The sequence below is a fragment of the Centrocercus urophasianus genome, unplaced genomic scaffold, assembly GCF_019232065.1.
Source record: "Centrocercus urophasianus isolate 14NV4802_14NV808 unplaced genomic scaffold, USGS_Curo_1.0 seq_2, whole genome shotgun sequence".
Lineage (NCBI taxonomy): Eukaryota > Metazoa > Chordata > Aves > Galliformes > Phasianidae > Centrocercus > Centrocercus urophasianus.
In genome coordinates this window covers 17,301,726-17,317,190 of record NW_024884755.1, presented here as the reverse complement: position 1 = coordinate 17,317,190, position 15,465 = coordinate 17,301,726, and the positions used below count along the sequence as shown (strand labels likewise).

The 15,465-nt window shown below is 52.5% G+C and overlaps 2 protein-coding genes across 27 annotated transcripts in view; one reads left to right on the top strand and one right to left on the bottom strand.

The window, feature by feature from the left end:
• The first annotated feature begins 40 nt into the window (after window positions 1-40).
• On the top strand, window positions 41-10,677 carry DHX38 (DEAH-box helicase 38). Its single transcript, XM_042821581.1, has 26 exons — window positions 41-363; window positions 802-986; window positions 1,135-1,239; window positions 1,660-1,819; window positions 1,935-2,053; window positions 2,195-2,271; window positions 2,485-2,640; window positions 3,564-3,725; window positions 3,809-3,916; window positions 4,791-4,903; window positions 5,006-5,143; window positions 5,396-5,582; window positions 5,671-5,856; window positions 6,304-6,444; window positions 6,624-6,734; window positions 7,133-7,249; window positions 7,500-7,607; window positions 7,721-7,833; window positions 8,379-8,587; window positions 8,671-8,825; window positions 8,902-9,057; window positions 9,133-9,267; window positions 9,351-9,476; window positions 9,828-9,923; window positions 10,168-10,289; window positions 10,415-10,677. Exons 1-26 carry the CDS (start codon window positions 41-43, stop codon window positions 10,497-10,499), a joined length of 3,693 nt encoding a protein of 1,230 aa, XP_042677515.1. The 3' UTR covers window positions 10,500-10,677.
• LOC122161872 (trichohyalin-like) overlaps window positions 1,736-15,465 on the bottom strand; it is a 108,489-nt gene continuing 94,759 nt past the window's right edge. For 17 of the 26 annotated variants that reach the window (XM_042821589.1, XM_042821603.1, XM_042821582.1 and 14 more), the window contains 13 exons: window positions 15,261-15,424; window positions 14,592-14,825; window positions 13,888-13,992; window positions 13,698-13,806; window positions 13,091-13,334; window positions 12,830-13,001; window positions 12,469-12,657; window positions 12,163-12,318; window positions 11,747-12,085; window positions 11,414-11,523; window positions 11,258-11,332; window positions 10,997-11,090; window positions 10,633-10,797 (listed from right to left, as the gene is read on the bottom strand). In XM_042821589.1, the coding sequence (XP_042677523.1) occupies window positions 10,708-10,797; window positions 10,997-11,090; window positions 11,258-11,332; window positions 11,414-11,523; window positions 11,747-12,085; window positions 12,163-12,318; window positions 12,469-12,657; window positions 12,830-13,001; window positions 13,091-13,334; window positions 13,698-13,806; window positions 13,888-13,992; window positions 14,592-14,825; window positions 15,261-15,424 (2,081 nt within the window). In that variant the 3' untranslated portion in view covers window positions 10,633-10,707. Of the gene's footprint in view, window positions 1,857-10,632; window positions 10,798-10,996; window positions 11,091-11,257; window positions 11,333-11,413; window positions 11,524-11,746; window positions 12,086-12,162; window positions 12,319-12,468; window positions 12,658-12,829; window positions 13,002-13,090; window positions 13,335-13,697; window positions 13,807-13,887; window positions 13,993-14,591; window positions 14,826-15,260; window positions 15,425-15,465 lie in introns of those variants that run through there. The other 9 variants (XM_042821596.1, XM_042821602.1, XM_042821597.1 and 6 more) reach the window with 9 other exon arrangements.

Below are 15,465 nucleotides of genomic sequence, written 5' to 3'. Positions count from 1 at the left end.
GGCAGCCCGTTCTTCTGCAGCGTGGTAGCGACCGGCGCCGATGGCCGAGGCCGGCGAGGCGTCGCTGCACCGGCTGGCCGGAACCGGCCCCGAAGCCGAGGCGGGCGGGCTGGTCCCGCGGGCGCGCAGCGCCGCCGCCGAGCAGCACATCTTCAAGGCGCCGGCGCCGCGGGCCTCGCTGCTGGGCCTGGACGTGCTGGCAGCCCAGAAGCGGCGCGAGCGTGAGGAGGAGGGGACGAGCGGAAAACGGTCCCGAGTGTCCTCCTACAGGGACTGGGAGGAGGGCCGCGACGAGGCGGGCAGCCCCGACGAGGAGGAGGACGAGGAGGATGATCGGAGACGTCGCGGCGCCCGCAAGGACAGGTGGGCTCTCTGCGGGCCGCCGCGCCCTGCTGGTGCCCGGCCGTGAGCGTGGCGGCAGCTGCGTGCCGTGTGCTGTGGGGATCTCTACCCCCGGCCCCGGAGAGGGGCTGTGGGATTCAAGTCTCTGGATTTGAGGACGTCTGGGAACTATCTGATTGGTGCCCACCCTGAGTTGTTATGCTAGGAATGTTCTGAGATGCTACCAGGCCTGCAAACCTGTCGCCCTGTGCACATCAGCTCTGCCTCCTGATCTTTGGAAACAGCAGTTTGCTTAGATGTGCTTATGTCTGAAAGCCGGGATATTGTGTGAGAGAGAGCAGTCTCAACCACATGCTTCTACTGTAGCAGAGATCAGGACTAGAACTGCAGGAGACGAGTTGGAAACCAGCTATTCCTCAGCATTGTGGAATGTTTTTAACTTCTGTTCTACCTCTCTAGGCATTACCGTTCTGTCCATGTGGAAACACCGTCCTATACAGGTGGTGTCAGTGAGGAGTTTTGGGAACGCAGCCGGCAGCGGGAAAGGGAGCGTCGTGAACACGGTGTCTTTGCCTCCTCAAAGGAGAAGGAACGGAAGAAGGAGCACAGTAGGGATCGAGACCACGATCGTAAACGGGACCGTGGTAACTTCTTGAGGCTTTTGTTACTTTCTGCTTAGGTTTCAGTCTTTATTCTCTCTGTTGCCCTTGACTAATGTTCAGTATATTTTTTAGGGCAAATTTGGGAAGTTTGTTTGTACACAGGGCGCCTGAGCTTATTTTCTGTCTACAGAGGACTGGGACAAAAGTCGTCACAGCAGCAGATCAGAAAGAGATGGCTCATTGGAGCGGAACAGCAGGAGGAGTGAACCAGAGAGTCCCAAGCATCGTCCCAAAGGTAGGAGCAGGACTTGGTAGAGACCTCAGAAGAGATCTAACAAGAAAAGGTTTTTAATTTGAGGGGGGGTTTCTGCTGTTTTTGTTCGTATGAGTGCAAGTGAAGAAGTCCATGTTTTTTAAGACTTGTGGTTAGAACACACATAAAACTCCATGCTCTTCTAGGATTTTGGGACTGGGAGTGATCTGCCAGGTCTGTGTGAAAATCTGGCCAGTCTTTGCCCAGCGGGGTCTGTTCCAAGTCTGTGTGATAAGAGATGTGGTCCTCTGGCAATTTTCCTTGGAGTTGATGTGTGCAAACACCTTTAGAAGGAGAGCCGATGGGTACCCTCTCTGTGCTCCTTGTTAGGAGGTGTAAAGTGGCCCTAGGTTCTTAGGATCACTGTGTGAACACTGTGTCAAACTCAATCTCTTCTGCTAGATGCAGCCACGCCATCTCGCTCCAGCTGGGAGGAGGATGATAGCAGTTACAGCAGTTCTCGCCGCTCACAGTGGGAATCTCCTTCACCCACACCTTCCTGTCGAGACTCAGAGCGCAGCCACCGGGCATCGCGGGACACAGATCGGAGAGACCGGGACAGGTATCATAGCCGGGTGTGCAATCTATGATCTGGTGATCTGCAAGAAAGGGAAGGGTACATGTAAGATGAATATCTGTCTTTGTGCACTGATTTCTGTCTTGTGCTGTTTTCTCAGGTCTGTAAGGAGCAGGTATTCAGATAAGACACCATTGCCCACCCCATCCTACAAATATAATGAGTGGGCCGACGACCGGAAACACCTGGGGTCCACACCACGACTGTCCAGAGGTAGAGGTGAGGAGCCTAGAGTGGGCTGCTGAGGCTGGACAGTGACAGAATCCCTGTGTAGCAGAAGGACAGGTTTTGTGAGATTTCCTTCACATGCAACAGCCTGGTGGGGCTGGTGGCCTGTGCTCACCATCTCACCTTCTTTAGGGCGGCGTGAGGATGGAGAGGAGGGCATTGCCTTTGAGACGGAGGAAGAACGCCAGCAGTGGGAGGACGACCAACGGGTAAGAAGCCCGAACAGGGAGCAGGGTGCTCAGTAGACAGCAGGCTCTTGGCTGCTGCCACTTAGCCCAAAGCATCGGCAGGGCCTGGGTCTGCCGCTGGTGTTGCACCTGGTCACGGGTGCTAGTCAGCTTTCTCCCAGTGGCTGGGTGAGGACCAGAGTCTACCCAGCTGGGCAAGCAACACAGCTCAGTGCTGCATCTCTCTCCTCCTAGCAAGCGGACCGGGACTGGTATATGATGGATGAAGGTTATGATGAGTTTCACAACCCCTTGGCCTACTCCTCTGATGAGTATGTGAAGAAGAGGGAGCAGCACTTACACAAGCAGAAGCAGAAGCGTATCTCTGCACAGCGGCGGCAGATCAATGAGGTAGGGGCAAGATGTGGAGCTGGCTGCTCTGAAAGTGTGGAGGTTGCTTGTTTTGCTGCCACAAGTGACCCATTTGTTGGTGGGTTTGGCTAAGAGATAGAAAAAGGTTGTTTTTGTCCTGGTCTGTGGCAAATGAGAGGCTAAAAAAAAAAACCATTTTTATTATGTTCCTTTGGAAAGTGCAGTCCTGCATCTCCTGCATGAGTCAGAATTTATAGTTAGAGAGACTGCAGTAGATGGGTGTTCAGGGCTGCAGGAATTTAGAGGGCTATGCTATATAGGGTGCAGGTGCTACGTTATTAGGACTGTCTGCTGTTCCTCCGGTGGACTCAGAGCTGCTTCCCTCAGCATAAGAGTAGGTTTGTCTCCAGGCTTTCTAGCATATTCAGCGTATGGTAGGGATGTAGATTGTTTGCCTTCCATTTCCTCTGAGACAGTTCTGTTGACTGCGTTGACAGTTCTGTGGCCAGTCTCCATTTCCCGTACTTGTCTTTAGTTATTTTGTTATTTTAGTTATGTTTCTTTCCTAATGCTTATTTGTGGGCTTTGTAGCCTAAAACCTTCAATGTTCTCCACATTCCGGGCTTGCTTATTTTTCTCTTTGGGTGTCCAAGCTCTTTCCCTTTTGAGGAAGGAAAACCAGCAGATGCGGCATTGGATCATTTCAGTGCTTAAAGCTATGTACCGTAACTGCGGTGTGTATTGTAGTCAGTTACAGATTTGCCTTCAGCAGCTAGCCACTTTTAACTTTCTCTTTTAAGAGTAAGTTAAGCCATCCTCAGTTGGTCACGGTCCTGTAGAGCTTTGCAGCTAGCTGTGTTGCTTGATTTATTGCCTCGGAATTAGTCTGGGTAATGTGTGGTTCTTGGGTTTTGGATAACGGAGGTAATAGTTAAAATCTTCTGATACGTTCTTTCCTGCAGGATAACGAGCGCTGGGAGACAAACCGCATGCTGACCAGTGGAGTGGTGCATCGGATTGAAGTGGACGAAGATTTCGAAGAGGATAACTCAGCCAAAGTGCATCTGCTGGTGCATAATCTGGTGCCTCCTTTCCTAGATGGGAGGATAGTCTTCACAAAACAGGTAGAAGCTGTGGCTAATGGTGCCGACGATGGGGAGCCTTGCAGATGTGAGCTCTGTGCTGAAGCAGTGCCTCTTTCCTCTAGCCAGAGCCAGTCATCCCGGTAAAGGATGCCACTTCTGACTTGGCCATCATAGCCCGAAAGGGCAGCCAATTGGTGCGCAAGCACAGGGAGCAAAAGGAGCGTAAAAGGGTATGCTGAGACCTCACTATATGTGTTATATAATGCCTCACTGCTTTTGTTTGGGCTTTGTAGAATACAAGCTTTGGTGGTAATAGTAAGGTGTTCCCCATATTTGTGTGATCTGATATATGCTGTTAGTCCAGTTCATTCCATTGTCTCACAAGTAGCTGTTGTGACTTCCTTACTCACTGCCTGGGATGTTAATCACTGTGCATTTGCACAGGGGAGTTTGATGCGAAGGGCATTTGGACTGGGGAGAGAAGAGCAAGTGGGAGAATACAGTGTAGCTCAGGCACGGTCAACATTCAGTGTGGTAGCAGGACAGATCTTATCGTGTCTCAGCAAAAGAGTTCTGAGGAAGAATATACAGGAAAGTAGTATATTAGTACCCATATCTTTGTGGGTGTTTCCCTAGTAGAGGGATTTTCTCTAAAGCTTACATGGTAGTGGTTGGGAAAACATAGATATGTTCATAGTAAACTGAATGTGAAACTGTGAGTGGAAAGGAGGAAGTCCTGATATCGAATGTGAGAGAAAACAGAATGGTGAGAGTACCTATCAAGAGCAGGAAGATTAGCTCTGGTTCAGATTTTTGTATATTTAAGTGTAAATTTAATGGAAGGGTCAACAGCTGAAACAATTGTCTTAGAGGGCTGTTGATCATCCTGTGCTTGTTGTGTCTTTATCCAGACCAATGCCTAAAAAAGTTCTGCCCCAGTTTGCTTGGAAGAAGGAGACTTGACATAGGGAATGGAGTGTGTGTTCTCTCCTTTAGCGCTAGGGGATTGAGGCAAACATGCTTATCTAACCTTAGAAGTAGGACAGGAGGAGAATGATTTTTCAGTCCCCACTGTGGTACTTAGACTGCTCTTTGTGCTTCCAGGCTCAGCATAAACACTGGGAGCTGGCAGGCACAAAACTGGGAGACATTATGGGGATCAAGAAGGAGGAGGAGAAGGACGAAATGGTGACAGAAGATGGCAAAGTGGATTACAGGTAGGAGCTTTTGGATGACTTCTGCCTAGCTAGTGGCGTTGTGCCTATGCTGTTGGCAAGGTGTGTGAGGAGACAGCTTCAAGACTTCTCATGTTTCCTTAGGACTGAGCAGAAGTTTGCTGAACACATGAAAGAAAAAAGTGAAGCGAGGAGCGAGTTTGCCAAGAAGAAGTCGATTCTGGAGCAAAGACAGTATCTGCCCATCTTTGCTGTGCAGCAGGAACTGCTTTCCATCCTCAGGTATGACTGATAGGAGACTGGTCATAGTGCAACCCTGGGGCTTTGGCTTACGTCTCTGGATCCCAAGTGAGAAATTCACCTAGGTATGTGTTCTGTTCGGAAGCTGTACCCTCAGAAAACGGCCTATTGCTTTATGTGATTGATAGCAGCTTTCCTGCCAAAGTAGGACAGCTTTTGGGTGGCCATCCAGAGCTCTGAATGAAGAAGCCTGTCTCTGTGGTATATGAATAAATATTGTTTCCCTTTCTTCAGGGACAACAGCATTGTGATTGTGGTAGGGGAAACGGGGAGTGGTAAGACAACTCAGCTGACGCAGTACCTCCATGAGGATGGCTACACAGACTATGGCATGATTGGCTGCACGCAGCCCCGCAGAGTGGCAGCCATGTCAGTTGCCAAGCGGGTCAGTGAGGAGATGGGAGTGCGCCTGGGAGAGGAGGTGAGTCTGGCAGCATGTGGAGGCGTGCAGCCTCTCGGCAGTGCGTGTGCAGGGCTGTTGAAGACTTGCTGATATCTCTGCCCCCCAGGTGGGTTATGCCATCCGCTTTGAAGACTGCACGTCAGAGAACACAATAATCAAATACATGACAGATGGGATCCTCCTTCGTGAGTCGCTACGAGAGGCTGACTTGGACAACTACAGTGCTATCATCATGGATGAGGCACATGAGCGCTCGCTCAATACTGATGTGCTCTTTGGCCTGCTTCGGGAGGTGTGTGTGAGCCTGGACAACAGGAAGACAGCAACATAGGGCATTTGAGCTGGTATTAGGGCAGAATATTGGCAGGGACAGTGCTTTTCTCCCAGGTCAGAGCAGAGATGATGAACAGAGACTGCCACATCTCTGACTGCGCTTGCTGCTCAGACATCTTGTTCTTTGTTTCTTAAATCTCCCCCTTAGTGTGCTGCCAAAGGTTTGCTGGTATAAAGTAGCTCTAGATACGGAGGTGTTTGCAAGTGTAAGACTTTCTCAGTTGGGGACAGCCTGTCTTTTTAACTGAACAGTGTGTGTTGGTGTACCATGGCATTAGTGGTTAGTGTTTCTAGAGTACAGTGGAAGCTCAGCCCTTTGCTGTTTTTTTTTTTCAGAAGCGATAGAAGAAGCCTAGACCCATGTACAGATACCACTTGCTTATTGTCCTTTTCATCTGTTTTCTAGGTGGTAGCACGACGCTCGGATCTGAAGCTTGTTGTCACCTCTGCCACCATGGATGCTGATAAATTTGCCTCTTTTTTTGGGAATGTTCCCATTTTCCACATTCCTGGGCGCACCTTTCCTGTTGATATTCTTTTCAGCAAGGTGTGGTCAATATAGTAGAGTTTGTGTTGTGAAGGGGTTGTAAGGGTTGTAACTTAGGTATGTCCCGCTCTGCAGTGATCAGAGAGGAAAGACAAGGGATAGCTATGTTATGATGCAGTCCTATACACAAAGTGGGGCAGGTGAGATTACTGGTGTCTAATGTGAACTGTGTCTTTCAGACACCTCAAGAGGATTATGTGGAGGCTGCGGTGAAACAAGCTCTGCAGGTCCATTTGTCTGGTGCACCTGGAGACATCCTTGTCTTCATGCCTGGTCAGGAGGATATTGAGGTGAGTTGTTTGGCCATGAGCAAGCAGTGTGCCCTTGTGGCCAAGAAAGCTGATGTTATCCTGGGGCGCCTTTAAAAGAGGGTGGCCAGCAGGTCATGGGAGGTGATCCTCCCTCTCTACTCTGACCTGGTGAGGCCACATTTAGATTACTGTGTCCAGTTCTGGGCTCTCCAGGTCAAAAAAGACAGGGATCTCCTAGAAGTCCAGCAGGGGGCCACAAGGATGATAAAGGGCCTTTGGGGCATCTCATGGATGAGGAAAGGCTGAGTAACCTGGGTCTGTTCAGCCTGTGGAAAATGGTTGGACTTGATCTCTTGAGGTCCATCCCAACCCCTGCAATTCTGTGATTCTGAGTCCTATTTTCTTAATCGTATGTTAACACTCCTCTTTGTGTCTAGGTGACTTCAGAACAAATTGTGGAGCACCTTGAGGAGCTGGAGAAGGCACCTGCACTTGCTGTACTGCCCATCTATTCTCAGCTGCCATCGGACTTACAAGCCAAGATATTCCAGAAGGTGCTGATGTGTACTCTGATGGGACTGGGCAGAGGTGAAACTAGCACAGGGAAGGCTACTGGGCATGAGGGAGAGGTGCAGAGATGTCTTTTGTGTGGTATTTATAGAGCAAGGGAAAGCACGTGCCCACTTTAACTTCCTAAGAAGTCACCCATGTTGTTCTAAGTTCTTTATGGCTGCTCTGCAGTCTTCCTCAGTGGTGCAGAGGCTGTTGCCCAAGGAATTTGACTGATGTGTGGTATGTTTGCAGGCTCCAGATGGGGTCAGGAAGTGCATTGTTGCCACTAACATTGCAGAGACCTCACTGACAGTGGATGGTATCATGTTTGTTATTGACTCTGGATACTGCAAGCTGAAGGTAAGCAAAGGTTTCCTATACTGTCCATGGATCTCTGGCATTGGGTTGATTGAGCTCTGTGACAGTGACCCAGCCTTTCTCTTTCTTCAGTCTGCTCTCCTTGCGCCCTCCAGGTTTTCAATCCCCGTATAGGCATGGATGCACTGCAGATCTACCCCATCAGTCAAGCCAATGCCAATCAGAGAGCTGGCCGAGCTGGCCGAACAGGCCCAGGTCACTGCTTCAGGTAGGCTCCTTGCTGGTGTTTCTATTCTTATCATAATTCATGTCTGGACATCTGGCTACGTATTTTTTTCCTCGCCGAAGAGCTAGCTGTTCACTGTCTTGAGCCTACTGTGGGTATGAGGTTTCTGGACAGCCTTTCTGGTTTGGACCCAGCGTCTCTGCAGAGTATGCTCTCATTTCTTCCCTTGCCAGTCTTCACTTGTGACTCTTTCCATCTTTGCTGAACCAGATGCATTAATGCTCTCAGGTTAATAGCCAAGCCAAAGGCAGCTTTCTCAAGGCTTTTCTTTGAGGCTGGTTTGCACCCAGGGAAAGACTGTGTTTGAGAGAGGTGTACCTTTGCACTGCAGCCCAGGTGCTCTTATGTGCTGGGGAGGCTGCACGGTGGCCTGAGGAAGAACTTCCTTAGGGTCCTGCTTGTTGGCATGGGTGAGTGCAGAGCTGCTGCTTTGTGCTGTGCCTGGTGGAGTTGGGAATGGATGGTCATTCAGTGAGGAACACAGTGGCCTGAAGGGGAGGGGAAGGCTCTTGGCATCTTTCCCCCAGGCTCTACACCCAGAGCGCCTACAAGAATGAGCTGCTGACAACCACGGTGCCTGAGATCCAGCGCACCAACCTTGCCAATGTAGTGCTTCTGCTCAAATCTCTGGGGGTACAAGACCTGCTGCAGTTCCACTTCATGGATCCGCCCCCTGAGGACAACATGCTCAACTCCATGTACCAGTTGTGGATTCTGGGAGCCCTGGATAACACAGGTACTGGCTACAGGGGTGGGCTGTCAGCTCACACACAACTGCTAGGACCTGCCCACCTGCTGATTATTACAGTATTCCTCCAGGTGGTCTGACCTCTACAGGACGTCTGATGGTGGAGTTCCCACTGGATCCTGCACTCTCCAAAATGCTCATTGTTTCATGTGACATGGGTTGCAGCTCTGAGATATTGCTCATTGTTTCCATGTTGTCTGTGCCTGCCATCTTTTATCGGCCTAAGGTACTTGTTTGATCTTTCAGCAGCTTGGCGCCTTCATCTGCACTCTTGACTGACGTGTTCTTTGCTTATTCTTCAGGGCCGAGAGGAAGAGAGCGACCAAGTGCGGGAGAAATTTGCTGTCCCAGAGAGTGATCACTTAACTTACCTGAACGTTTACCTGCAGTGGAAGAACAACAACTACTCTACTCTGTGGTGCAACCAGCACTTCATTCATGCCAAGGCCATGCGGAAAGTGAGGCTGTGGCAATGAGGTTTGGAGAAGGAGCCTTACATGGGAGAGGGACGTGACTGTTGTGTTTCTGTGCAGGTGCGGGAGGTGCGTGCCCAGCTCAAGGACATTATGGTGCAGCAGCGCATGAGCCTTGCATCCTGTGGTACTGACTGGGATGTTGTCAGGAAGTGTATCTGTGCTGCGTATTTCCATCAAGCTGCAAAGCTGAAAGTGAGAGGGGTCTCTGCTCATCTGGGTGATAAGAGACCCTCTCCACTGGGAATGGGTGTGCTAACCTCACTTCTCCTGTGCAGGGCATTGGGGAGTACGTCAATATCCGTACAGGCATGCCTTGCCACCTGCACCCCACCAGCTCCCTCTTTGGAATGGGCTACACGCCAGACTACATTGTATATCATGAGCTGGTCATGACCACCAAGGTAAACTTGAGCTGAGGGCTAGCATGAAGGGTAAGCTGTGCTCCAAGGGACCTGAGAAGCTTTGCCTTGATAGTAGAATCTAGGAAGGTCCCGTTTTCAGCCTTTCTCATCTCTAGCAACTGGATGTGTCTGTGTAGTCGGCAGTGTCTTGTCCCTTTTGTGATATCTTCCTGGCTTATGGGGGATGTCTTTTAGTCTCACTAACTCCAGGTTGTAGCTTTTGAAGTCAGGAGGAATTGTCCGGAAAGGACAACTGCCATCAAGAAGTGGAGGAGGGAGGGAGCTGCCATGGCTCTGTCAGTGATGCCCAGGCCCTTGTCATGCTGCTAACTGGATCTTCTGTTACCGCAGGAATACATGCAGTGTGTCACTGCTGTGGATGGAGAGTGGCTGGCAGAGTTGGGCCCCATGTTCTACAGTATCAAACATGCTGGCAAGTCACGTCAGGTGAATTCTCCTTTCCAGGACCTAATGGGAGACAAACAGCGGGCTACTACACTGGAAGGGAGAGTGTGTGCCTGGGTGGAGTTCCTGCTGCATACAGCCCCGCTGCACACCTGTTATGGTGGAGGAAGTTCGAGCTAGTTTTTTGTTTTGTTTTTACATAGAGAGATCAGGGTTGTGGGCCTGTGGAAAGTCTGCTGCTGTGCGGGTCTCTACCTGTTCCTGATTTGCTGCTCCTTTACTGCAGGAAAACCGCCGACGTGCAAAGGAGGAAGCATCTGCCATGGAGGAGGAGATGGCTCTGGCTGAGGAGCAGCTGCGTGCCCGCCGGGAGGAGCAGGAGCGCCGTAACCCATTAGGCAGCGCAAGGTGAGTGCTGACACTGTAGGTTTCCTGTTTAAGAGCTGCATGGAGGATCCCAACTTTCCCACAGGTGTTCCTGGTGCAAGAGATGTTTTCATCTTACGCTGATCACCATTGTCCTTTCCTGGCAGATGTACTAAAATCTATACGCCTGGACGGAAGGAGCAGGGGGAGCCCCTGACGCCACGACGCACCCCGGCCCGCTTTGGCCTCTGAGAAGGGAGTGCTCATTGCTTCGAGGCATGAAGACTTCCCAGGAGCTGCTGAGTTTTAGGGCTCAGTCCCCTCAGTTCTGAGTGCTGTGAGGCTCTCTACAGCCCGTGGCCCAAGAAGGCTTTGATGCTGTGTATTATTTTTGCTACAGAAGAGAAATAATTTTATTTGTTTAAAGGTTGTCAGTCTTTAACCCTTCTGTTGTTTTGTGTCACTTCTCATCCTGGAGGTGAGTTCCAGGCAGAGACAGCCCTGCCAAGTTCTGCAGGGCTCGTGCAGTCAGGTCGTTGCCCTGTAGAGCCTGGGACAAGGCAAAGAATTACATTGACATGAAGGACAAAAACAACCTGTGCCTGACCCAGCTCTGGCCTGGACTACTGCAAAGGCAAGTCTTCCATGACCTGTATCCTGGGCAGGCAGCTAGTGCCTAGCTGTCCCTGTACACAAAAGAGCATCAGCTTAGCACTGTTTTGGGCCAGGTTGACTGTTACTCTCCTCACCTTCATCTGCTCATGATTATGGTACTGTACGTGTGTTCTAGCCCTGAAGTATGTGTTTTCCACATGCAAGCTGTCCGGTGTGTCTTGAAGATGTCTGGAGGACAGACAGAGGAAATAAGGTGAGGTGAGGTACTGGTGCAGAGAGACAGCCTTGCTCTGCTGGCCTTGCAGGAACTTGGGTAATCCAGCAGTTCATCTGTCCCATGTACCCCTGTGGGTGGCAGTAAGGGCTCAGACCCGCTCCCCGTGTTCATTACTTACTGGTTTTCACCTGTGAACTCTGCAGTCTGTTTGACTTGCTGCTGGATCTTGTGGTGTTGTTTCTCATTTGACTGCCTGAAAATGAGATGTAGGCTGAATTAGTTGTGAGAAGGCAGCCATCGGCTCCCCTCTACTTGTGTAAGGCTTCTTACTCACATCTGCTCTTTCACACTCTGGCTGTTATTGATCAGCATCAGATTCCTGTCCTGGTGCAGCCTACTGCTATTAGAACAGGCTGGGGTGTGGGAAGTATGCAGGGCTTTTACCTAAAAAAAACAATGCTCTGTGCTGTGTGTGGAGGCAGCAGCCTCTGGGGCTGAGCTGTGAGTCTGCAGTTGCCTGTGTCTTGGTATAGCTGTTCTGGAATGAAGGAACCATTACCTCAGCAGTCTGGACAGAAACTTAATGTCATACTGAGGGCACCTTTCTAGCAACAGAGGAAAGTGGACTACTTAAAGAAGAACAAGATGTTGGCATGCTGCTGCTTACAGACCCACCGCCTCCTCCTCCCTTGGTGTTGGCTCTGCAGTCAGCGCACTCGTGGCCTGGCCTTTCCACCTTTGCCCTGCCTGTAGGCCAGGATCTGTCCTTCAGCGGTGCCTGGGGCTCAGGTTGCAGTCCTCCTGCCCTTGGGCCGTGGTTCCGTCTGTTCTTGGCCTGAGCCTGTCTCATGGCCTTGATGATTTCTTCCTTGAAATCCATCTCTGCGTTGCAGACAGACAGTTCATCCTCCCGTCTAGCCAGAGCTTGCTGAGTGTCCTGGTGTAACTCCTGCCAGTACTGAACTTGGCTGCTCAGCTTTTGCAGCTGCTCCTGGAAGGAGCGGGCCTGCAGTGGCACAGAGGGGTGACGAGACATGCAGGCTTAGCACAGGTGCCTAGTGGGAAGGCTCAGGTCATGCTTACCTCCTGCTGGCTCTGCGCCTGGGCCCTCTGTTGCTTCTTGAGTTCCCTGTGGAGCTGTTGCCTCTCTTCCTCATAACGACCAAGGAGTGGAAGATTGTGGCCTATCTTTCTCTGGGCTTGGGCCAGCTCTGCCTTCAGGGATGCCACTTCCTCCACCTGCATGAAAAAGGGCGGGTCTGGGAGTGGCCAGACAGGAAGATGGAGCTGCACCCGGGGCCAGCGCTCAGGGCTCTGTCCTGCTGCTGAGGCAGAGGGAGCTGCATGGCAGCCGGCTGCATCTTGTGGTTGCCCTGTTCCTGCCATCACCTGCTCTAGCAGCTCTGACATCTTCTTTCTGCTCGAGGCTGCTTTCTGCTGTAGGTCGTGGATTGTCTGCTTGTGTCTACTGAGCTGCTGCAAGCTTTGCATCTCCCTGGCCTTGGTGGCTGTCAGCACCTCTTGCTGCTTTTCCAGGCTCTGCTGCAGGGTCCGGTTCTGCTCCATCTGAGCCTTCAGCTGCAGAAAGGTTCCACATGGGTGGAAGCCACAGTGCTGTGTCACTGCTGCTTCCTGTGCCCTCTCCCTGTGGATTCCAGCTCTGTGCTGCATGGGCTTTGTTGCAGATGCTGGGGTGCCTGGTGCACCAGGCTGAGCCCCCTAGTGCCCGAAACTTGGCTTGCTGCCCTACCTGCTTCTTCAGGGCTTGGAGTTGTTCTTGGCTCTTCTGTAGTTCCTGTTTGGCATGGGCAGCAGCATGCATGTGTTGCAGTGACTGCTCCAGAGTCACCTGCTGCTTCTGCTGCCACCGGCTCAGCTCCATCTGGAGCCACACTGCCATCTCCCTGCAAGCACGGCCACAACTGGAGCAGCCCTGGGTCCCCTCCCTCTACAGCGAGGACGCAGGGCAGGGCTCTGCCTGTGCTGGGGCATGGGATCAGCGCCCACATACCTGCTTTCTGCTACCTCCTGCGGCGCTCGCAGCTCCACTATGCTGCTGTCAGCTGTGTGCTGCATGCTACCCCTTGCACAAGAGCATGGCTGTTCCTCTGTGCACTGCATGGTGCTCCCTGCACTCGCCTGCAGCTGTTCCTCCTCGTGCTGTAGGTGGCTTTGGGCTGCCAGTGACTGTGCTGGGACCTGGGCTGCTTGAGACAGGGCTGCTCGCTGGCACTGCCTCCTTCTGCCCTGAGCTTCTGAGAGAAGAGGAGCAGGACTCAACCCAGCAGCGCAGATCAGGGACACTGAATATCCTCAGAACTCCTGGGCTGCTTCCTGCAGTGCTCAGGGCCCTGTGTGCCATGGGCCATGTGCTACCTGCTCACCACTCCAGAACTGCCTGGGGTAACACTGCCTTGTAAGTGCAACCAGTGATGCCTCAAATGCACATAGATCCTTCTTACCCTTTCCCCTACATTGCACCAGGATATGCAGAGTGCTGCTATAGTATATGAGCATGGCAGCCCTGGGCTCCATGCTGAAGCTGCCAGAGCAGCAGGCTGCAGGCTTCACTTGTCGTGGCCTCATTAGCATAGATGTCTCTCTCCATGCCCTCCTACCTTCCTTAGCAGTACTGTGCCCTGTTGATGTTGTGTCCCGTGCCCAGCACTGATGCTCCTGGGCTTCCCACCTCTGTCTGCAGTGCTCTGTGCCTGCTTGCATGGCCACCTGTGGGAGCAGCACGGTGTTGGGGCATTGCCTGCCAGCTCCTGGCAGTCCGCACGCTGGCACTGTGCCCGAGGCACAGACCTGCTCGAGTTGCTCTGTGTACTTCTCCAGGAGATCATCACTTGCACTGGAACTACTACAGGAATCTGCAGAAGTGGCCTCTATCTGAGCTGTGTCCTTCTGGTCCTGTGGAGAGGTGCAGAGCTGTTTGTGGGCCCCCAGCAGAGTGCACTGCGCCATGCTCTGCCCATGAAGGGGCTGGGACTCGAGATGGAGAAAGCTAAGCTGGGACAGCCTGATGGTAGTGGACTTTAGAACGGGTTTTTGGTAAAGGGACACGGCCAGCCCCATGGGGCTGCAGCTCCTGGCCCCTGGTCCCTGCCACAGTGCCCTTCCCATGGTGGCAGTATCTCCTGTCTCCCCGCAGCCCTGTGCAGCAGCCCCTAACCCATGTTGGGGTGCAGAGGAGAGCTGCGAGCCCAGCTCCATGGATCCCAGGCTGCAGGTGCCACATAGGGGCTGCAATCACCCAGCTCTGCTCTGTTGAGCAGACAGGCCCACTACAATTGTGCCTGCTTGGAGTGGGAGTGTGGTGCTGCGTTCTCACCCTGCGCATGGCAGCTAGAATGTGCCCTGTGCTCTGTGGGCTGGTCACTGCCCTCTGCAGTGCTGTTGGGCAGCAGTGGTGCCTCACTAGGTCTGAGATGGCTGCAGGGGACCCGTGGCTGAGGGTGGGGAATTTACACAGCCCAGCCTGTGGCCTTTGCTGGACTGGGCAGCGGTACCTGCTCCATTATTGCCCGGTAATGATGCTTCTGAGAGATCAAGTCCTGGTGCTTCTGCTCCACCACATGCTGCTGCAGATGCAGCTGGGCCAGCCGTATGTTGTTCAGGTCCCTGCAGATGTCCAAGTCCACCTGCAGCATCTGTAGGAAGGCTCGTGTGTCCTGCTGCTGTGAGTCCTGGTGTGTCTGTGCCCCTCCATACTGTGGCTCTAGCACTACTGCTTCTCTCTGGCCCTAGGACACAGCGTGAGCAGCAGCTTGTCTGTCTCATGTCTGTGAGTGGTATCCAGCGTCAGCCCACTCTGTAGTCCCTGACAGACACTGGGGGCTGGACAGACGTGCAGCGGGGCCAGGTTTTGGTCAGCAAGCAGCACCAGACTGCTGGGTGCAGACCTCTCCCCAAGTGTGTGTTCAACCATCTCCTAGAAGTCTCAGGCACTATTGCTGCCCAGCTCTGCAGCATGCTGGTGTAACCTGTGGCAACTGTGAAAAATGGTGGCAGTTGCACCAGTGCAGCTGCTGCAGAGCCGGATGCTCCTCCCCAAGCCCTCGCACTGTTCCCAAGCCCCAGGGGTGGGCTCTCTGTTGGCACAGGTGATGGCTGCCAGGGCCTCCCCACTGCCTGCCCACCAACCTGCAAATGCACACCCACTGCCTGACACTGCTTACCTGGGACTGAGAGGACTCCATCTCTTGCTGCTGCTGCTGGATGTGGCTGCTCTGTTCTGCCATGGTCACCTCTGCCCCTCGCAGTACTCCCTGGGTCTCCTTAGACTGGCATCTCACTTCAGGAACCTCCCTGCATGTGCCATATTCTGGTCCCATTCTCTCTGCTGCAGAGACCAGAGCATGGAATAAGACAACACAGACAGCC